The sequence below is a fragment of the Dromiciops gliroides genome, chromosome 2, assembly GCF_019393635.1.
Source record: "Dromiciops gliroides isolate mDroGli1 chromosome 2, mDroGli1.pri, whole genome shotgun sequence".
NCBI classification, from domain to species: domain Eukaryota; kingdom Metazoa; phylum Chordata; class Mammalia; order Microbiotheria; family Microbiotheriidae; genus Dromiciops; species Dromiciops gliroides.
The window spans coordinates 66805001-66828815 of NC_057862.1; the positions used below are offsets into that span (position 1 = coordinate 66805001).

Consider the following 23815-nt stretch of genomic DNA (forward strand, 5'->3'; position numbering starts at 1 on the left):
GTCTAAGCATTTTCCAGGATCAGGCTTCATAATTCTAAATACTATCAAGCATCATTTTATAAGCTGGTCCATCATCTCTTATTACTAATCAATTAACTAGAAAGCTCAGTGCTTTCACATGTTAAAAACCTTAGTTGGGTAGAAGTAGAAAATCCCTTTCAAAGGTGGATTCCATCAGCTCTAACAACTTAGACTCATTCTGTAGTCAGTCATCTTCTTTAATTGACTTCTATGTTGCATATATGGATTTGAACTCAGGACTTCCTGACTACAATTACCATGCTCTTATCTATTGTGCTCTCTAATTAAACCTTTAAAAAGGCATTTATTAAGCACTTTTTTATATGACAAGAGGCATTGTACTTTAGTAAAAAGATAGATGCTCTTATAGCCATGAAAATCTGAGCTCCAGTGCTTCTGCTGATAAATATAGTTTGAGCAGCTTGTCTTTGGGTGCATTTAGCTGATAACCTAAAGGTTGGTAGTTCAAGGACACCCAGGGAAGAAATTCTTTCTCTCACCTCTGGCTCCAAGGTGGTATATAGCATGGACACCAGTTATACCCTGATACACTACCTTGAAAGGTGGATTAAACCAGGTTGAAGATAATTTTTTTTTGGTGCAGCAATTGGGGTTAAGTGACTTGCCCAGGGTCACACAGCTAGTAAGTGTTAAGTTTCTGAGGCCAGATTTGAACTCAGGTCCCCCTGAATCCAGGGCTGGTGCTCTATCCACTGTGCCACCTAGCTGCCCCACAGGTTGAAGATAATTGACAGGCCTCAAATCCATAAGTGATTTAGCAAGCATGTGAAGATGTCCCCCAGCAGAATGAGTGGAAGAGAACAATTTGTTCCAATAACCATGAAAGTGGTGGAAATGGGTGCTATGGAACATTTAGACATTGGTCAGGTATCAAAGAAACCAACGTCATCCACTGGATCTTAGGCCACTGACAGCTGTTTTGACTTTTATCCTGCGGATGGACTTCAGTGAAACAGGAAGAGAGAATGAGGCTAACAACTTTATGCAACTCTGGCTCACTTAAATCCAATCATTTGCAATTCAAGACATTGCCCATGACATCATTGGTCCTCTTTGAAAAGAAAGGGTGAACAACATTGGCAGTGTAACCACATTCAAGGGGGTTACTTATCCTGCCATTATACTAGGCAACTCTATCAACTGTCATTTGCAGGGAAAGCATAGATCCATATTGGTAGATATAGTGTTTCCTGATCTGAGACTCTAAGCCTCATATCTGTTTCTATCCTAAAGGATTACTATGAACCAAGCACTATGGAGTGGTAGGTATACAAATACAAATACAAAGAAAGTTTATGTTCTCTAGGAACTTATAATTTTACAGGAAGAAACACCAGGCATAGGAGAGTAGTGGCCAGGGAGGGGCATTTTGATCTAAAAAGTTATGGGATAGTGAGTGGAGCCAGAGGGGATATATTGACACAACCCATCCAGAAACAAGGGAAGAGTCAATTAGATTATAGTTTACTGTCCAGAACAAATGGGGTGAGTAGGTGGGAGGAGAAGCATGACTTTGGTAAATAAACTAGTTTTCTTAGAGAAGATTATGGAGAAGGGGGACAGAGAGAAGGCAGTGAGGTGAAGTGTAGCTTCCCCTGAAATAGTCTCCAGATGCAGCCAGTCACCAATTAGGATAGCAGGGTCATTGTACAGAAGTTCCTATACCCTCTGGTGTGTGTGGTGAGTTGTATGTGTCATGGAAGTTATGGTAGAGTTGGGTACATGGAAAAGACAGAGTATTTTGATGGATGGAAAGAAAGCAGAAGACTTTGTTCTGCTTAAGACAGTATTTGATTACGTAGGAAATTATATGTTCAGATCCAAATCAAGTAGGACACTAACAAACTGGATAGCATTCTGAGGAGAGTATGTAAGAACGGTGAGGGATCATATCAAATGAGGTTCTATTGAAGGAATGGGAGAAAAGAGACAATTTAGGGACAAGATTACTATAAGTATTTGAAGGTCTTTTATGTAAAGGAGTCATTACACTTGTATAGCATTGCCCCACGGACAGAACTAAGCTTAATGGGTGGAAACTGTTAGGAGGAGATTGAACTTCCAAAGAAGGAAGAAAAACATTTCTAAACATTTAGAACTATTCAAAAAGGGAATGAGCTAGTTTAGGAGTTAGTGAATTTGCCATCAATAAATCTCAAGGGGAATCTTGCTATTTTTGTACTTTTTTTTTTTTGGTTATTCTTTTTGTTCTGGACTTGTGATGATGTCAGTGTAAACTCCCTATGTGAAGATTTCTCCACTGTTACAAATCATTAATTCCTTTGTAATTCATAGTCTTTTGTTAATTATTTTTTCTTCCTTCCCTGGGGGTGGAGGAGAAAGAGATACAGAAATACAGAGCTCTTGTATCATCCAAGCAAAGCAAATCCCTAAATTGATCAACTTCAAAAATCTGTTTCTCATTCTGTATATTAATTGATCATCTTTCTGTCATGAATTATGCAGCATTTCTCATCCGTAGTCTTGAACTGCCTAGGGAGGTCACAGAGAGGTCAAGTGACTTTGGAATTTGTCCATTATCATAAAATTGATGTTTATTCTGACACAACAGGAATCCAGGGCTTCCTAATTCCAAAACCTGCCTCTCTTTGCCATACGAAATTGGTTCTCACTTGTTGATGTAAGGGGCCCAAAATTCTAGCTATGATGTCTAAAATCTAAAGAATAGTCACCTTAAATTAGAAGCTTTAGCAAGAGTTTAGACTTTTAATAATTTATTAAAGTGCATCAGAAGTTGTTGAGGAGAGAGAGAGGTAAAAGGCAAACTTCCTCTAACTATCTAATAGACCCCAGCATCTGACGCGCCAAGCCAAGGTCAGGAACCCAAAAGACCCCTCCTCAGGGGCTTTTCTTTGAATCCCCTTTGTGAAACCAGAAACAGGGCCATCCACACACACACACACACACACACACACACACACACACACACACACACACACACCTCTAATCTAATTGGTTGGTAGCTCTGATTGACTGGTCCCACGGGTGGTTCTATAGGTGTAATTTCCTGGATGCCAGGCAACTTCCGGATGCCGGGGAACTTCTGGATGCTAAAGTCACATGGTTTCCAAGTCACATGCTTTCTCCTCATGGCAGAGTTTCATTGCAATATCTCTCCCAGCAGGGAGTGTCATTCCAATTCTCACATTGAGAATTAAGACATTAAATATTTATTAAGTTCCAACTGCATACAAAGCATTGGGTTGCATGCTCAGGATACAAAGGAAAAAAAATACTCATTTTATTAAGCAATTATAATATGGCAAGTACTCTAATCAACATTAGGGATATGAAGAAAAAGCTAAACCAATAAAGGATCCCTGCCCTTCAAGGACCCACTCCTTTTATAGATCTTGTATATATTTATTTTTTGCCCCTTGAAAAATATTGTCTTCTAATGGGGGAGACAACATGTAGATACAGTACCTCAATCAGAGAGTCTTTTTAGGCATGGAGATAGCCTGTGAAAAAGCATGAAGATGGAAGATGGAATTCAAATTGGGGCAGAAGTAGGGGGCCAATTTGGCTGGAACAGCATATGTGGCTGAACATGGATTAAGTTGGGAAAGAAAGTGGAGAACCAAATTGTAGAAGCCTTTAAATATCAGGCAGAGAAAGTTGTATTATATCTTAAAAGCAAAAAGGAGCTGCTAAAAATTTCTGAGTAGGAAAGTAACATAGTGAGAACTGTCCTTTATATACTTTAAGGTGGTAGCTGTATGAAGGCTAGATTGAAGAGGGGAGAAATTGAAAGCAAGGGAAACCAATAAAGAAATTGGTGCAATTGTCCAGACTAGAAATGACAATGTCTGAACTAGGGAAGTGACTTGTCAGTGGAGAGAAAGGGATGGATTTACGAGTTGTAGTAGTAGAATTAACAAGATTCCTCAACTAATTGAACTGTAATGTTCATTATTTTAAGTCATATCTGATTCTTCGTGATGCCATTTGGAGTTTTCTGGGCAAAGATACTGGAGCAGTTTGTCATTTCCTTCTCCAGCTGATTTTAGATATAAGGAAATTGAGGCAAATAGGGTGAAGTGACTTGCCCATGGTCAAACAGCTAATAAGTGTCTGAGGACAGATTTGAACTCAGGGAGATGAGTCTTCTTTATTCCAGGTCCAGCATTCTATGCCACCTAGCTGCCCTTCAAATATGAGTTATCATTCATATAGAGCTTTAAGATTTGAAAAATGCTTTACATATGCTATCTCATTTGATTCTAAAACTAACTCTGGCAGGAGAGAGGGGTGGTAGATAACTATTATCCCCATTTTATAGACAGGGAAACTCAGACTGAGGGAGGATCAGTGACTTACTCAAGTGCACACAGCTCTAAGCATCTGAGGCAGGACTTGAACTAAGATCTTCCTGCTTCCAAGTCCAAATATCCACTTAGATACCAATAAGTATAGGGAATAGTTAAGAATCACTCTAAGGTTTGAAAACTGGCCGGGTGTCACGAGGGTAGTGACCTCAACAAAAATAGGGTAGGAGAAAGGTTTAGGGAAGCAGAGAATTCCTCTTCTGTTTTGTACAGTGAGTTTAACATGGCAAAGGAACATGTGAGTGGAGATGCCTAGCATATGAAACTTGAGACCAGGAAAAAGATTAAATGTTGAATGGGGCTTGGAATTCCTTTTCAGGTATGGATTGAACTACTTGACCCCTGAGGTCCCTTCTAACTTCTATTCTGTGATTAGAAAACCACTCATGTGGTGTCTACTTATCAATAAATTATGATAAATATACAATGATGCCTAAAGAACACAAAAGACCAGACTGTCACATAAATCCTACTTGTTTCGAATATTCATGCTTTTCTTTTATTATCAAGGCAAAAGAGTATAAACAAACAGAAAACATGCAAGTTCAGCTTTCAAAGACTTCACTTTATAAAAATCACCTGTCAGATAGTCAGGCATTCAGCCCTGACTCATTCTGTTTCATCCAAGTCCATTTTAAGATCTTCCCTTTTGCTTACTCTGTTTAATATTGCTATAAATTCAAATCCTCTCATTTGCACTGCCTGTTGGTCACATTCAGTCCTCCATTTTGACGTGTTGGAAATTATGAAACTGACATGTATGATTCTTAAATGCAAACTTTAATTTCTCGTTTTTAAAGATACAGGACCAACTAGCACTGTCACCTGCTCTCATATCAGAGATGGTGGCAATGGCCACTCAGCAGCATAGAGCTTAGTGCCCCCAAGATGACCATGTTTTATTGTACTCCATCAGTAGGAATCTCATATTTAGGTCTGTAAGCCTGCGTGCGGTCACCTTACCTTAGCATACATAAGTGTAGGCACCCTTGGTTTAATTTTAAGTTCATGAAAAAAATAGTTTAATGCATAAGAACATATTCATGTTTTCATTTTCCCACAGAAGAACCACGCATTTTGATTTATAGATGAAGTCAAAAACCAAAGAGCTTCTACTTAAAAGCTCCTATATTCCTGAGAAGCCACATCTAAATTATCATTAAAAAATCAAAACAAAAAAAGGCCCCTGCTTGCTGAAATCAAAATCCTACAGAAAGCAAAAGAATCAATGCCTAAAATATAGGGTGTTAACCTCACCACTGTAATAAGTTGAAATTTAAAATGCTTTGTTGGCTAGCAATTCTCTATAAGTCCAAACTAACAAATAGCATGTTGACTTTTTTTGCGTAGCAGAACACAAGGATTGTGTTTTTCTCCAGAAATTTTTCAGAATAACATTTTTCCCTGATAGAAGCAGTGATATTACTCCTTTAATATGAGTTCATTAACTGAATAACAAAAAGTTATGAAAATGTGTGGCTGCTGAAACAAATTTTTTTAAATAATCCATTTGGTATCTTGAATATCCATACATCAAAGACTTTGGCCCTCAACCTGTGATGAGAAATGCCAAATATTTTCTGGAGTACCATGCTTGCAAAGATATTTAAGAGCTTGCCACTCATTTACAGGAATTGCCTTTTGGTGCACAATCAAAAGTAGAAAAATTACCTTGATGTCATCCTTTTCAGCTGCCATGATGGAAATAGGCCTTATCTAATAATTTGTTATGCACAGAAAACAAAATGTCTTCTAAGGAAAGAATTTATTGATGTTATTAGAAATGCACTAGCCCTTTTCAATTCCTCTCCTGATTTCATAAATCTCCAACAACCTGGGTTTTTTTCCCCCATAGTCTTTATTGCAGAGGCCTAATTTCTTCTGCTCTAAGGAGGGCAAATTTATTCCAAGAGCAAACTGCAGGAGCAGCCCTTCTTAACTCAAGCAGCACAGATTAAGCAGAAAGAAGCCCATTAAATGCCACCTTCCATTTTAAGAGATCATTCAGAGACAAGTCATCCTGAGTCTCCACTCCTATTTCTTGCACTGACAGGCCGATGTAATGTGCTGCACTTGTCAGAGGCAGTCAAGGAGCCAGAGCTGAGTGAACTGATAGTGATCACATCCCCAGTGGCCTGGTGAGGCTCAGGCTACATGCCCCATTGCTCAGCTTTCTGGTTAAATTCCCTTCTATTGAAGGAATGGGAGAAAAGAGACCTGATAAACCCCTGGGAAACCAGATGAATGTCCGCTTCCCCTAGCTCAGAATGTGCAGGTGAAAATACCAGGATATATTAATTTGTCTTCCTAAAAATCTAATCTTAGGGGCCACTCTTGGGGTTGTGCTTTATATGTGGTAAGAAGGGATTCTGAAATCATTGGTCCTATAAGATTTGTCTTTACTTGAAAACTATAAAGACAATATTCAGAAGTTATGGTGCACTGGAAAAAGGATTAAATTTTCCTAAGAAGCCTTGGAATCATAGGACCTTATTTTGAATCTGTTCTCTGCCACCTAAATGAGTGGCATTAGCAAAGTCACTTAACACATCTGGGTCTCCATTTGAATGTACATAAAATGAAGAGGGAGAATTAGATGGATTCTGAAGTCCAAACTCTGAATCTATGACTTTACATAGATCTTTAGGAATTGAAACATGTTTTACATGCTTTATCTTATTTGATCCTCACAGCAAAGCAGGGTGTCAGGTGCTATTATTATCCCCATTTCACAAATGAAGAAACTGAGGCTTAGATATAAAGGAATTTCCAATGATCATACAGCTAACTGGTATCTGAGGTGGGATTTGAACTCAATTGTTCTTGACTCCAAATCTAGGACTTTATCTACTACAAAACGGGATAACTAGGGGATTGTTTTTAATTTTGCAAAATAACTTAGCAGAGGTCTATTTAAAAAAAACATCTGCAGCTTCTCTAATGTCCATTCAACATTATTTGTAAAACAAGCAAATCACTTCCCTCCACCCCCAAAAAAGTGGTGAATTTTAAGGATATGTGTTGCATAAAGAGACCTACATTTACCTGGGCCTAGTTTTCATATTATTCACAGATTTACAACTAGAAGAGACATTAAGAGTCGTCTAGTTCAACCCCTTCATTTTAAAGAAGAGGAAGCTGGGTTCAAGTGAGTTTAAGTAACTGTTGGTTCCCCACAGTAACATAGGTAGTAAGTGGAAGAATGAACAAATAAAATCATAGTAAGTAGTTGGTTACAATGAAGTACCTTTTATAAGCCAAGACCAAACCTCTAAATCAAAGTATACGTTTTGTAAAGAAGATGTGGAATCTTCCCAAATTCTCTCTGCTGGGAATCAAAATAAATTGGTTTCCCAGTGATGCATAAGATTGAAGAAGCTGTTACTTTAAAAATTATTTGTATAATTGGTACCAATATTCCTCATGCTCATTGATATGATGAGGCTAAACTTTCACTATCCCATGTGTACGTTTGTCATTTATCCCCTTCTCCTCAGGTGCAAAGAAGGCTACCAAGGAGTCCGCTGTGATCAGTTTTTGCCGAAAACCGATTCCATCTTGTCGGATCCAAGTACGTCCAATGTTTTGTTTTGTTTTTTCTTCTTTTTCTTCTGTCTATGATGAACATAATGAGCAACTGTACTCCATGACATAGACTTAGAATGCAAGATGAGTTTCTTGCAGTGATGTGTAATGAATGATTTTTTTTAAACCCACTGAAAATTGGATCAGAGGTCATCCAGCCTAGAGGTTCTTTCTTTAAGTTAGGAGGAAATTTCTCTCTTTTCTATTCACTAATTCTAGTAACTGCTCAAACTCATACAAATTGCTTAGTCTACTTGGCCCACCTACATAATTTGGTGTTTTATCTGGTGTGGGAATTTTCTCCAGTGAAGCAAATTGAAAGTTATCTGTGACTGAGCAAATGAGTCTTAGTGAATTTCTAGAGTCCTGTAGAGGTAAATGATCACAAAATTTTAAGTATCAGAATCAGAATACAAATCTTTAAATTCCAAGTTGAACACAATCACACCCTACTTCTCAACTAGAAAATAGGATATAGACGTAATCTTCCTACCATCAAAAATAAGTGGTACCTGCTTATAATATCCAATAATTCCTGTATAGAATATGTAGTAAAGTAGGAAAAGCAATGGATTTAAAACCAAAAGATCCAGGTTCAAATTCCACTTCTGTCATTTACTATTTGTCATTTATTCTCTACAAACAAATAAATCATTAGATGATTATGAACTTTACAAAATAATTCACCACAGGTCACTTTTAAACAACCTCAGTGCTCCTTGGGTAAACCCTTTAAACCAATATTCCTTCAGTACCCTAATCTATAAAATGAGGAGATCAGATTAAATGGGCAACACAGTCCATTCCAGCTCTCAAACAATAATCTTGTTCCTTTGACTGACACTGATGCATATATAATAAGATGCTATTGTCTTCTTTTCTTGTGCATTGTAGCATGAAGTGGAAAGAGGATTGAACTTCAAGTCAGAACACCTAGGTGTGAGTCTTGGCTCTGACATTTACTAGATAATAAAACTGAAGGCTTAAGAACTTGACCCCTACTAGGACATTGTGACAGCCAATTTGATTACTACATAAGACCTTATTAATTCAGATCCACCTTAGTTGACAGTTTTACTCATCAGAACTAGAATAGAACTTAATCAATGTATTAAATATTCTAAGTAAATTAATGTCAACACATTTGTAGTGTTATAGTTTGAGCTAATTTTGAGAACCAACTATTTTTGCTTGCTTGATTTTGCTGAAAGTCTTTCAGGCCTTGCCTACAAATTATTAATGCAATAGTTATAGATAGTTAATATCCTAGTTATAATTTTTATATTCAATTAATAAAAGAAAGGTAAGGCCTCTACCAAGGAATACTAGTCATTTGCATGTGTAACCATATGCATTAAAGTTAAATATTTTATATATTAAGCAATATAGCTATGAATTTTAAAAATATATAATTATATATGTTTTGTTTTACTAATGTGAATGGGACTTAGACTCAAAATTAAGGATTTACTATATCAACAAAGCATCATGAATTCTTCAAAGAATTGGGATATAATGTGTTGCCTAGCACACTTTCTTGAATAAAATAAATACTTCTTATTTTTTGAATTTCAATGATACTGGAACTTACTAGTACTTTTAAGCCATTTAAACTATTTCTGAGGCATAAAAGTATCCCCTTTCAGAATAGCAAGTGACCTAACTTGTAAAAATTAAGCATTAATTATATATCTGGAATTCTTTAATTTGGATTCAGTACCATCTACATATTATTGCCTTAATACAATAAGTGGTTGTTGAAGTGAATTGTATGTGGGTTTGTGTTTTTCCTGATAATGACCACTTGGATATTAGAAATAGTCTATTCCTTTGGGGCGGCTAGGTGGTGCAGTGGATAAAGCACTGGCCCTGAATTCAGGAGTACCTGAGTTCAAATCTGGCCTCAGACACTTGACACTTACTAGCTGTGTGACCCTGGGCAAGTCACTTAACCCCATTGCCCCACAAAAAAAAAAAAGAAAGAAAGAAAGAAAGAAATAGTCTATTCCAGGGGCAGCTAGATGGCGCAGTGGATAGAGCACCAGCCCTGGAGTCAGGAGTACCTGAGTTCAAATCCGGCCTCAGACATTTAACACTTACTAGCTGTGTGACCCTGGGCAAGTCACTTAACCCCAATTGCCTCACTAAAAAAAAAAAAAAGAAATAGTCTATTCCAGCTTCATTTTTTATGATTAAGATCAATAAACTAATACCCAGAGAGGTCTATTGTCCTTTCCTAGGTCAATAAATTAGTTGGGGAATCTATCCTAGGACCTAGATAACCCATATTCCACTGCAGCAATTTTTATACACTCATGCTATGATCTCCACATACGATATTCCATTCATTAACTTTTGTTAATGTTAAACAAGTCTTACAAACACAATTCAACATGCTAAAAAGAAATCTGATTTAAGGCTTTTGCCCATTGTATTGGCAGTATTCTTTTCCTTCACAGCTACATTTCTCCTTCAGAAGTGTGAAGTTGCATAAAACTCAGAGGCCAGTGTAACTCATATTCCCTTCAGAAATAAATGTCATAATGCTATTGTTCTTTATTAGGATGATTATATATCAGAGGGATATTGCTGGATTTGTAGTCAGAATACCTGATGCTGAGTCTAGGCTCTGGAATTTCCCAGCCACGTGACTTTAGGAAGTAACTTCCCCTGTCCAGATCTCATTTTTCTCAATAAGTAAAAGGAACGGGTTCATTCGGAAGAGATATTAGGTTTCTTTCTGATATAACATACTATGATTATTTCCTTGCTTGTGGACAACAATGTTTGCCATGGCAGTTGAAAATAATTAGCAGAATTAACTTGATTTTTTTTCTTAGTGGACTGACCTTTGATTAATTCATTTCACAAACATTCATTGGGCATGTGTTGTGTACAAGGAACTGTGCTAGGGTCTATGTCAGATATAAAGTCAAATACTCAATCCCTCGCTCTGAAGTTCATAGTGAATATATTCCATTGCTCTCACTGGTTACCTGAAGCAAGAGAATAGGCTCACTCAATAGACTTCTGTAGCAGCCTTCAGATGGGGAGACATGTTCAGCCACAGTCAGAAGACAGGATGATAGAAAGAAAAAAAGCTTAGGAGAGATCTGCCTCCAGAATTCCCAGGTTTCACTCTTAGTGCTTCCACTTACTACCTCTGTGACTGTGTTCATTGTAACCCCATTTGGGGGTTTTCTTGGCAAAGATACTAGAGTGGTTTGACATGTTCTTCTCTGGCTCATTTTACAGATGAGGAAACTGAGGTAAAATGGTTGTGACTTGCCCAGTGTCACACAGCTACTAAGTGTTTGAGGCAACATTTAAACTCAGAAGATGAGTCTCTCTGACTCTATCCACCAAGCCACCTAGATACCCTAAGTTTCCATCTTATATCTGTGAAATAAGGTCTTTGGATTCAATGTTCTTTAAGGTTTCTTTCAGCCCTTTGATTTTGTGTTGATTTCCTTCTTCTGATGACATCCATCAGTCATGATTGCACTAACCTATTCTCACTGACCTGAAGAGATTTCCATTCTGAATATACTCTTTGAATTGTCCCTACAACACTGCAGTTATTTAAGCTTTTTAGTGAGCTTTAAATCTCTGTGGAGGGGTGGCTAGGTGGCACAGTGGATAAAGCACCGGCTCTGGATTCCGGAGTACCTGAGTTCAAATCTGGCCTCAGACACTTGACACTTACTAGCTGTGTGACCCTGGGCAAGTCACTTAACCCCCATTGCCCCACAAAAAAACAAAAAACAAACCTCTATGAAAATGACCTTGTTGAAAGACAATTTAATTCACTCTTTATAACACTTGTGGACTTGTTCTTTGTTCACTGTAATATGTCTTTAAAAATTAGATTCCCCCCATCCCTGTATTAGGCGTGTATGGGTTATATTTTTGTTTATTTTGTTTTGTTGGGGAAGGGGCCTAGAGACTGTCTTTCTCAGAGTGGAAAGAATTTGGACCAAAGAAAACTTGGATTCAGATCTCTACCACCACCCCCCCCACACTTGGTGGAGTCATTTAAATGCTCTGAGACTTATTTTACAAAGCTATTTTTTAAAAAATCAATTGTAGGGGCAGCTAGATGGAGAAGTGGTTAAAGCACCAGCCCTGGAGTCAGGAGTACCTGAGTTCAAATCCGGCCTCAGACACTTGATACTTACTAGCTGTGTGACCCTGGGCAAGTCACTTAACCCCCAGTGCCTAAAAAAACAAAAACAAAAAAAAATCAATTGTAATAGTCATTGTTATTGCTACCTATCTCTCAAGGTGCTTTAATGACCAAATGAGATAATGGATGAAAAAATGCTTTATAAACCATAAAGTTCTCTGTTGGATGGTGAAGAAAGGAAGGTTAGACCAATTATTTTGTGCTAGACCAGCAACTCATTTAAAACTTAGTTACAACTTTTATGTAATTTCTAGTTTTACAAATCTCTCTGAAAGGTCAAGCTACTAATCCATGGTCATACAGTCTATCAGCATTAGAGGAAAAGACTTGAGTCCTTAATGCAAGGCCAGTCAGTACTCCAATGGCTGTGTCAGACTATCTCCATATAAATTATTATATAGAGCTAAATTTTTCTTCTCATTACTACCACTATGTTTGAATGAACCAATCAAATATAGTAAAATATTAGCTTACTCATTTGCTACTTTTAAGACCCCACTTTTCCATTCTTGTCTACAATTAATACAATTTAATCAGGATTCCTTTGACATATACCTTTGGCAAGGGACAAACACATTTATTTTATACTTTAAAAGAAGACTCTCAAATAACAACTATTTCAGAAAGATATCTAAACATATGCTATCAACTGTAGCCCTGGATTAAAGAAGCCTAAAATATATACATGGGTATGTTGACAAATTGTCTTCACAAGTTAGATTCTCACTGTCTTCCTTCCAGGAAATTAGCTTAGGAGTATGAAATGGAACATTAATGTTGAATGTGGATCTAGAATAGTAAGCTCCCTGCCTGTACGGTCATTTGATTGAATTAATAAATATTATCTTGCTTCTGAATGGGGGAAGAGGGACCATTTAATCAACAGACATGAAATTTTCCCTCCTAGTTTATATCAGGAACCCTAGAGAATAATCAAGCCAAAGTATCTTAATTATTTTGATTAACAGTGAATGGAAAAAAATCTAGCTTAAGGAGAAGAAACATTTTTCCCCTTCCATGGGCCTTATAAGTCAAAGATAGGCTGGAATGGAAAACAAAAAACAAAACAAAATTTACTAGTAATATCAAAACTAACAAGGCCAGGTTATTTTTAGTTTAAGCAATCTATATTTTATCTGGAAGAAATACTAGTTATAGGGGTCAATATGATATTTTGGCAAAAAAAAATATGAACCTACATATACATATAAATACATACACACATATGTATGCAGAAGGAGTGACACTACACAAATGGAGGGATCCAGAAAGGCCTTTTATAAAAGGTAGCTCTTGATGAGTTTCGGAAACTAGGGATTTTAAGAGGTGGAGGTAAAGAGAAAATACATATTCAGAGAAGGTTTGGCATGGTGTGTGAGTATGTGGGGGGAAGGGGAATCATAGACATCCTGATTTGTTTGAAAGGCTAGAATCTAGAAGAGGAATTAGATGTGTTTTGCTTGTTCCCAGAGGGAAGTATAGAAACAATGTGTAAAAGTTGTAAGGAAGCAATTTCCCTATGAAAAACCTCTTTCCAATTAGAGCTGTCCACAAGCAGAATGGGGTGTCTCAGGAGGTAATGAGCTCTCTATCACTGGCGGTTATTGTAATTTATCATAAAGGCTGTAGGCAGTTTGAGGGTTTGATGGCATGAACTGAACAAGATGATCCCTGAGGCCCCTTCCAATTTTAAGGTACTATTCTTTTATTAACATATTTATGTTTTTCTAGACCTGTGATTTTCTTGGTGTAGAGAGCTCCTTGGTAAGAATGTCCCTTCACTGCTTGCATATCTCCAAGCATAATTTACCAGTTCTAGAAAGTTACTTTGGGTGTTGAAACATTGTGACTTTTCCAGGATTACACACTGTGTATTTGTCAGGGGCAGACCTTACACCCAGTTCTTCCTGACATGTGATCTATTTATCGCATACTTATCCCAAGAGAACCCCCTCTACCCCCACCTCATTATCCACCTACCTTAGGGGTATGATAAAGAATTTTCCTTATGTTCTATCTTTAGAAATATAATATACTCTTAGAAGAGATATTATTTAATTCCATTCTATGCTACTTCTCTTTGTGGTGTGCCCTTTCTAGGGTCATTCATTTTAGCAATTTTAATGAAGAGCCGACTTTATTTCTCTTCTGAATTTGAGTAATACGAAAGGATCAAAGTTGTATTCAGAACAAGGAGAGAAAAGGACAATATATAGCATTGTATCTTTTTTGTCTAACTGAAAGGTAATAAATATAAAAACTGACAGGAAGCCTGCAGCGTTGCTTAAACTTACTTAGAATCCAACTTATACTGTTTCATCTATTTAAGAATTTCAAATTCAGGTATTAAGATTTAAGACTGAAGGAGACCTTAGAGATCATCAAGTTCCACTGAGCCCCCAGATCAATAGTGTCTGGACCAAATTTTTACCATTACATTTCCTCATTTATATTTAGGTTGGTTAGCTCCTGATGGCCCAAAATAGTGAAAGTATTATTCTCAAGCTGCAGGTTATTTGATTGATTTCTCTTTTGAGGTTGTACAGTTTTCTTTGTTTTTCCTTCCAACAGGTTTATAAAAGAGGGGAAAAAATATTGGGATGTGAAACTCAGGGCTTTTTTATAGTCTCGAGGTCCACTGTTCTGTAACAACTAGATTGGCAGGACTAACTGGGAAGGACAAATGCAAGCTGGGAAAAATCACTGCTATCATAGTAATCATTCTAAAATTCACATTGCTCACTGTGCCAAGGTTGAGACAGATCTACCATTCTAGCCTACCACTTCCAAGATCCTGATGACTGAAGAGAGATACAGGCAGGGCCTCTGAGCTTACATGCATTCATTGCCATTGAGAACACCATTTTCTAGGCAATTAAGGGAGTGGCCAGGTTTTTTTTTTCTCTTGGAGGTCGGATTCTTATATTCTGAATTAATTTTAAGGGAACTGGGACATGCCTTCCCCAATCTTGAATAAATAATGAAAGACCTAGGATGAGAGTTAGGAGATACTTTGGAGAGCATTTACTCTAATTTCTCCTTCATAACTAGAAAAGACCTTAGAGATCATCTCTTGAAGCCTTCTCATTTTACAGATGTGGAAAATAGAGCAAGTGACTTTTTCCAAGTTTCCACAGTTACTAAGTGGCAGAAGTGAGATGATAGATAGCATTAAAAGGGGATGTCATTAAATCCCACCCTTTTCATTTTAAAAAATGAGGAAACTGAGGCAAAGGGGGAAAGATCGAGTGAACCTGTGTTACAAAGTCACAAAACTAGCATGTATCTGAGGTGGTATTTGAATCAGGCCCAGTGTTGTATCTATTGTTCTTCTCTTCCCCAAGGGCTCTGATTCCAAATCCAGTGTTTGTTCTGATAGAATGATTCTGCCCTCCTTGGAAAAAGGACGTGCAATTTTATAGTCGAAAGTTGAGCCCATCATTGGGATTAGTAGGAGTTTCTGTTCCATGGATACACTCATATCCTTGACAGTTAGGCTGTCGCTTTATGCTAGAGTGGGCCTCAGAATGAGAGGGATTGTGAGAGGACCTAATTTAAGGGTGAGTCTGAGTGTAGGCCAAAGTGTCTGAGCTAAAATAGAGGTAGGCCTCAGCAGGAAGGAATCCCTCATCTGGGAAGACTGGAATTTTGGACTAGGAGTAGAGGAGAATGAACAAGCATTTAAATATCTACTATGTGCCAGACACTACACAAAGAGCTTTATAAATAGTTTCATTTAATCCTCATAACAATCCTGTGAAGTGCTATTATCATCCCTGTTTTCCAGTTAAGGAAACTGAAGAAAGCAGAGGAAAAGTGACTAGTTGAGGGTCACACAACTAATACATGTCTGTGGATATATTTGAACTCAGAAATTCCTGATCTTAGTCCCAGTGGCTCTAGCCACTGTGAATCCTGGTTAATTATTCACGCCTAGAATTGTGATGCTATTGGTAGAACTGTACCTACTTCCATACTCTCTCTCTCATAACATTCATAGGGATCTGAATAGTAGGTAGAAGATGTCAGCTCCCCTGGAAGAGGAACTAGTAACCAACAGTCCTTGAAAGGAGAGTGGTAAACACACTTAAAGTAGAGAGGAATCACAAACTTCATGGGACCATCACAAGATGATTCTAGGGTCAATCAATAAAACAACCAGCACTTATTAAGCACTTATGATGTACCCCCACAATGTTCAAAGCACTGGGGTACAAAGAAAAATGAAACAATCCCTTCTCTAAGGGAGCTTGCATTCTATTAGGGAAGACAACATGTAGATGAATAAAGGGATTCCCTATTTGGAGGGAGGTAAGTGATATTGAGGGATATTTGCTGTGGAAGCCTTAGAAATTATGGGGCATCATGACCATTTTATTTTCTTTGATTCTCTCATTACAGAATATGTACCTGGTAGTAGTTGTTGTTATTGTGGTTTTTTTTTCCTTTCAAATAAAATTATTCATGACCAACTGAGGTCCTAGCTTAAGCAATTGCCATAAACCTACTGGAAGAGAATTTCAAATGGAAACCTGGCCAAAAGTGAGGCTTTCATGATTTGCTATATGTTTCTAAGACTATCTGGTCATTCCACAATACCTTCTAAGAACAACATGCCTTTACTTATCACAGTGTGTTATTTCTTCTCAAAGTTCAGTACTCATTTCACTTTGTGTCTCTTAAATGAATTTGGGAGATTGGACACACTTGGAAATTGTATCTGAAATGGGAGTTCTTAAAAGGGGATTATTTTCACCCTCCAAAATGAACCCACTCCCAACAAAATTTTTAATCACCTGCTACAGATAGATAGATAGATAGATAGATAGATAGATAGATAGATAGATAGATAGATAGATAGATAGATAGATGACTTTCTATTGTCTCTAGGAAATAAAAACTGCAAAATTTTTAACTTAGTATGTATGGCCTTTTGCAATCTGGCTCCAGCCTATTTTTCATGGTTCAATTGACATTCAGGCTAAACTAAAGTCAGCAAGCCATTTCTAGCTTCACTGCATTCTCAAACGCCATCCCTCCTTCTTATGTAATAGATTCTAACTAGTACCCTGAAAACCTTCCTGGCTTTTCTTGTATCTACTCCCTTAAATTAATGAAGGACCTGTTTTATATCAGTCTTCACAATATTTCTTAAAGCATCACAGGATAACTTAGCTGTTCCCACAGCTGCCTCTGGCATTCCCCAGACTATCTCCATCTCTGTGGGGCTTTTATCAGGATTAAGGATCTGTATTGGGGCTGGTTGCTACAAGTCTTCAACCTATTTGAAAAAAAAAAGGCAAGGTGACACTCCAGTAATGGCCGTGTGACAAGGCCCTCTACATTCTCACCAGATTCTCTTCTCTTAAGTTTCCCTGTGTTTTTCCGTCTTGGTGTCTCTATATCTTGTAGCACTATTTCCTAATGAGAAAGTTTCCCTACTTCCAAAATATCACACAATGCATATGTTTCAACCATTCCCTTAAAAAGTCTGATTTACTTGCCCCAAAGCATTATGGGACCATAACAGACTGGATCTCAGAAGAACTTGCTGAGACCTGAAACACACTTCCATGCTCATCTCTGATTTTGAGATTCCCCAGGCTCAGATCAGGGCTCTGCCCAAGTACTACCTCCTTTTTGAAGCTTTTCTAGATTTTTCTCCTAATATACCCAGTTGCAAATGTTTCCTCCTTCAGATTTCTGTAGAGAGCATAAAATTTCTCCTGTATTCTCTTATTTCTTGATTGAGTATTGTATTTATCTTTGGTGCATGGTATATCTCATTATTATCATAGGATTAGAGAGTTGTCAGGAGGGACCTTTGAGGACATCCCATTTAACCACTTTACTTTATAGACTAGGAAACTGAAGCAATATTATATAGGGGGATATAGCCTTAGACTTAGAGTTTGGAAGATATTGGTTTAAATCCCTTTATTAGTAGTGTGATGCTGACAAGCCCCTTAACCTATCTGTGAATCAGTTTCTTCATCTATAAAAAGAGGGTTTGGAATCAGTGTCCTTTTAGGTCACTTTTATTTTTTAATCTATGATCCTAAGTGACATACCCAAGTTCTCATATACTAATAAATAGCAAATACAGGATTTATATGAAAGTCTTCTGACTCCAAATCTTGGCTGCCTTCAAAGTCGGCTTCATTCTTTCTTTGTAGTACCAGTGGCTTGCATAGTTGGTAGTGAGGGCAATGATGTGTGTGTATGTGTGTGTGGGGGGGGTTCTGCCTGGGGGTTTAGGATCCCAATGGGAAGGAGTCCCTCTCAACTTGGTCACATTGACAGGAGCCTCAAAGAGGCAGGCTAGGTGGTTTGGTGGACAGACTGCCAGGCCTGGAATCAAGAAAACTTATCTTCCTGAGTTCAAATCCGTCCTACTGTGTGACCCTGTACAAATCACTTAATCCTATTTGCCTCAGTTTCCTCATCCATAAAATGAGCTAGAGAAGGAAATGACAAACCACCCCAGTATTTTTGCCAAGAAAATCCCAAATGGGGTCATGAAGATTTGGATACAACTAAAAAATAACTGAAGAACAACAAGGCTAGACCACATACAGTTAACACAATCTCATAGTCAATTGATAGGTAAATGACAAGGGCTTCAAATAGAGGAAGAATGTGTGTGCATGTATGTATATTGTAATGTATGTATACATACATTTACACCTGTTGCATCATATATTATTATATTTGTGCATATATGCATTGACTTACATATACATGCACATGTTATATATATATATATATATATATATATATATATATATATATATATATATATATATATATATATATATATATATATATATATATATATATATACAATATTACACAGCCCTGTGGTGACATTCTCAAGCAAAAGGAGGCATTCAAATCAGTATATCAGATGGCTAAGCCTGATCACTTTCATTATTTTGGAGGTTGAGTAATAGGAGCAGGGTATCAGAGACTATAGCAAGAACAAACTCAGGGATAATCTAGGCAATTATATGGTGGGGGAGATGTAGAACCAAACAGGACCCATTTTGCTCTTTCCTCCTCCACACAGAATATAGGCACTTTTTAGTTCAATTCAATTGAATCATTTGTAATTATTGTGGAGTCCAAGACCAGCAATGTGTTCCAGGTAGATACATCTGCGGGATGGTCTTCCAGTCCTGTGGCATATCTTTCATTGTTCAATAACAGCTTGAATACCTCCTTAGGAAGTTTTCTTTGCCATCAAATTTGATATTTGAAAGAAACAATTTCTATTTAGAGCTAGGAGAAGCCTAGATCTAGGAGATCTAGACCCCCTCAGTTTAAAAAAGACAAAATCGAAGGCAAGAAAGGACACAGATGCAAAGGCACATGACGTTTTGAACCCAAGCCTCTGGATACCAAGTCTTGTGTGTTTTTTCCCCTGTCCACTTCATATTCTTTCCTATAAAGGAGAAATTTGCATGTGTTGAATGTATTTACTCAGAGATATTCTGCTCTTTGAGAAAAAAACTTAAACAGAAAAGCAATAACATTCATGAATAGGATTAATAAATAAAGGGAAAGTTTTCTCATGAAGAAATTCACTTTTCCTGACATGTTAAGGTTGTACATTTTTAGCTAATATATCCCAGTTTATGTAAATATTCACTGTGTAACAATAAGGAACATAGGATGTGATCTCAGAGTTTTTTAATGAATGCAAATGAGATAGATTGGATATATACCCTGTAATTGCAGAAACATTCAAATTTCTTTCTCTATCAAGGTTTTTTTTTTTCTGCCTTTCCCCTTCCCACTGTCCTTTTAGCAAGGTCTTATTTGATTTTGCTTCACTGGATGAGTTGAAATTGTTCCTACAGCTTGTCAGATTACATTTACAAGTTTCCAAAAGAAGAAAGTTCTTAAAAAGTCTTATTTCTTGATGGGCAGAGAAATAGCTGAATAAGGTCACCCAAAACTTCATGGAGCAGAAAGTGGAAGACATCTGGATTTCTTAGGAATGTTTTTAACCTCCATCATTCCGTTGCTCAGGTGTCCCTCTAAGAAAAGGTCACGTCACTCCAACACTTTGTCATAGATGAAGATTATAAGCAGGCCTTTATAGATGAGAGAAGGGACCCTCACCTTTTGTAACACTGTCCTCTCTTGGTTCAAGATTTCTGACCATTCGTTTTTCTTCTTTCTTTGTTACATCACTGATAAGCTAGTGAGTATAGAGAAGAGGGAAATCAGGATATGGTGAAGGTCCTTGAGTTTACGTCATAAGAGTAAGAGTCAAGGAAATGGGAATGTTTAGGAAAGACTCAAAGTGGACATTTTTCTGTCTTTAAATATTTGAAAGACCATTGTAAGAAAGCAGGATTAGATTCATTGGATTTGCTTCAAAGGGCAAAGTGAGGAAAAATTGGTTAAGGTTGAAAAAAAAGCAAATTTAACTAAATTTTGAAGTGATGGAGGAAAAGCAAAATAAGCCAGAAAAGCATCTTCCTAATGTGAGATTAAAAATTGGATATTAGATCATAAATCTTCCCTACTTAACCTTTCCCTTAATTTATCTCCCAGACTAGTAAATGGAAGAAGCTTTTGGTTTTCTAGATAGACCTTTTATTGTTATGGTAGTCACAAGGTGATGTTGATTAGAAGGATAGGAAAGTAGAAACACAATACAAATCATCTTAAATCTAAGCTTAGTCTATATTCCTTATAAAAACTCACCCAAACCTAAAGGCCACCTTTGGAGAGAGCGAGACTGTCCCTGCCGCGCAGTCAGGAGCCCCCCCCCCAGCCGGAAAAAGCCCCACTTCCGTTCTCTCCACCCCGGAAGTCGAGTGCTTAGCAGGCAGTCTGAAGTGCGCAGCAGGTGGACTGTTGGTCTCCTCCCCAAAAGGGTGGTCCTTCAAAAACTGGCGTCTTTCAGTTATCCTAACTGACTGTTAAAAAAATTTCATATTTTTTTACCACACTAACATTTAGAGCTATCCCAAAGGGAAATGAGCTGCCTAAGAAGCTAGTGGCTCTTTACAGGTTTTTAGGCAGAAGTGAAATGACCATATATTTAATAGAGTGGAATTTTTTTCAGAAATGGATAAACCTAGATGGCTACTGAGGTTCATGCTACCTTTAAAATTCAGTGACTCTGTGATCATTTTCTTCCATCCCTCTGAATTAGGTGATTTTCAATGCTGTGGAGCTCTATCCAGATTATTTAAAACATTTAAAAAAAAATACAGTCTTTCGGGACAGCTAAGTGGCACAGTAGATAGAGTACCAGCCCTAGATTCAGGAGGACCTGAATTCAAATCGAGCCTCAGACCATTGACACTTACAAGCTGTGTGACCCTGGGCATGTCACTTAACCCCAATTGCCTCACCAAAAAAAAAAATACAGTCTTTCTTTTTTTTAATCTAATCAGCCTCTATGAATTTACTCAATAAACATTTAAAAAGGGTGAAGAGGCTGGAAAGAAAATCATAGAAGTCCCAAAGTACCTGAATCAGGTTAGAAATGAGAGAGGTTCTGAAACCTCCTTAAATGGAGGCTTTGGAGTTCATGGCTCCACTCTCCAATCAGAGATATAGAGAATGGGGATGATGTGGAATACCAAGGCTGATGGGATTTTGTAGAACAAGGAGCTTTTCCCATTTTCCCACATGGCCTTCCCGGGAAATGATGGGAAAATATTATTCACAGATTTAATTATTTCTTTGCATATGACTACCCCCCCCAATCATCTAGTTCCTAATTTAACCATCTTCTAGCTATAACCCAGGGATTTTTTTATTTTTTGCGGGGTAGTGAGGGTTAAGTGACTTGCCCAGGGTCACACAGCTAGTTAAGTGTCAATTGTCTGAGGTCACATTTGAACTCAGGTCATCCTGAATCCATGGCCAGTGCTTTATTCACTGCACCACCTAGCTGCCCCCTAATCCAGGGATTATTAATGTGGATTCTCTGAGCTATAGATATCAGGGTATCCAAGAATTTGTATGGGGAAAAATCACATCTTTATTTTTACTAACCTTTAACTGAAATTCAGCCTTTCTTCACATATCCAAAAATATTCAGAAGTCCTTCCCTAATCTCTACATGGATGTTTCATTGGTATCTCAAAATACACATGCCTAAAACCAAATTCACTTTCATCCATATCTATCTTTTTGGTTTATGGTTTTTAATGTCTCCATTTCTCAGATTTCCCCTAAGTCTATCCCTCTTCCAAACTTTTCTTTTGATTATTATTGTGGTATCATGCTTCCAGTCACTGGGCTTCATTCCTGACTCCTCTCTCCCTCATACTCAAATGGCAAATGTTATTCATCTCAGCTATACACTGTCTATTGTCTCCATCTCTTTTCTTCACTCACAAAGCCTAGGCCCTTTTTCAGACACTCAAGCAATAAACTGATTTCCCTGGGTCCATTCTTTCTACTCTCCAATTCAGCTGCCACACAGTTGAAAATTTGGCATTCCTAAATCACATCTAGACATCTCTACCTCTCCTCACCCCATGCTTCTTTTACTTCCTAACACCTATATGATAAATAATAAAAGTCCTCTATCATCTGGCCCAGACTGATTTCCAGATTCTGTTTCATTTTACTCCCCTCTCCAAAATATTCTGGTCAAAGTGGACTAATAGTTGTTTCTTGCACACACCATTCCATTTAATGTGGCCATGCTTCTGGTTCCTTAGGTCCTGATTGCACTCCCTCATCACAATGGAATTGCTTTGCCTTTTTAGAACATTTGCAGCTATGAGGTAACTGTATGGAATGGTAGGTAGAGTTCTGGGAAGCACAGTAGCTGGAGTTATAGGCCTATGTAAGGAAGAATACTAGATGCATAATGATGGGCAAGTAACTTAGCTTCTCTTTGCTTCAGTTTCCTCAACTGTCAAACGGGGATAATAATAGCACCTACCTTTCAGGGTCCTAGTGAGGATTAAATGAGCGCTTAGCACAGTATCTGCCACATAATAATTTGTTATTCTTAATAAAATTATTTTTACTACTCAACTGTCACCTCTTACACAAAGTCCTTTGTGATTGTCACAGTGATAGCACTCTTTCTCTCTTAAAATTGATTTTTATTGCAATTGATATATTTTGTATTTACTTACCATGATGTTGAAGAAGAAGTCCTATCCTGTGCCAGATCTGATTGAGGCTAGTCTAGTGGGGAAAAAAATGAAATGATCCAGGACAATTTAACATTTAAGAAGAAGTGATTTACTCAATAATAGCATGGAAAGGATATTCATCAAGGACATATTATTGATTCTTTTGGACCTCACACTATTGCCTTTACATTTTCCATAGTGGCAAATTACTCCAAGTTATCAGGTTATGTCTGTCCTCGGAATCCCCTCCTCTACTAGGCTTAGAAGACCAGAGTACTATATCAATAATTCAAGCCTTAATACTCTGAACCAATTCAGGCTTTTTCCCCCTGGTCAATGAGGGTTAAATGACTTGCCCAAGGTCACACAGCTAGTAAGTGTCAAGTGTCTGAGCTCAGATTTGAACTCGGGTCCTCCTAAATCCAGGGCCACTGCTTTATCCACTGTGCCATCTAGATGCCCCCTTTTCTTCTTTTTATGTATCTATCTATCTATCTATTTATTTTTACCAATTCAGTCTTAACCTAATT

The 23815-nt window shown here is 37.6% G+C and overlaps 1 protein-coding gene across 4 annotated transcripts in view; it reads left to right on the plus strand.

Moving 5' to 3' along the window:
- Positions 1-23815, plus strand: part of NRG3 (neuregulin 3) — a 1197616-nt gene that overhangs the window by 866556 nt on the left and 307245 nt on the right. For all 4 annotated transcript variants that reach the window (XM_043984098.1, XM_043984099.1, XM_043984100.1 and 1 more), the window contains exon 3: positions 7889-7962. In XM_043984098.1, the coding sequence (XP_043840033.1) occupies positions 7889-7962 (74 nt within the window). The remainder of the gene's footprint in view (positions 1-7888; positions 7963-23815) is intronic.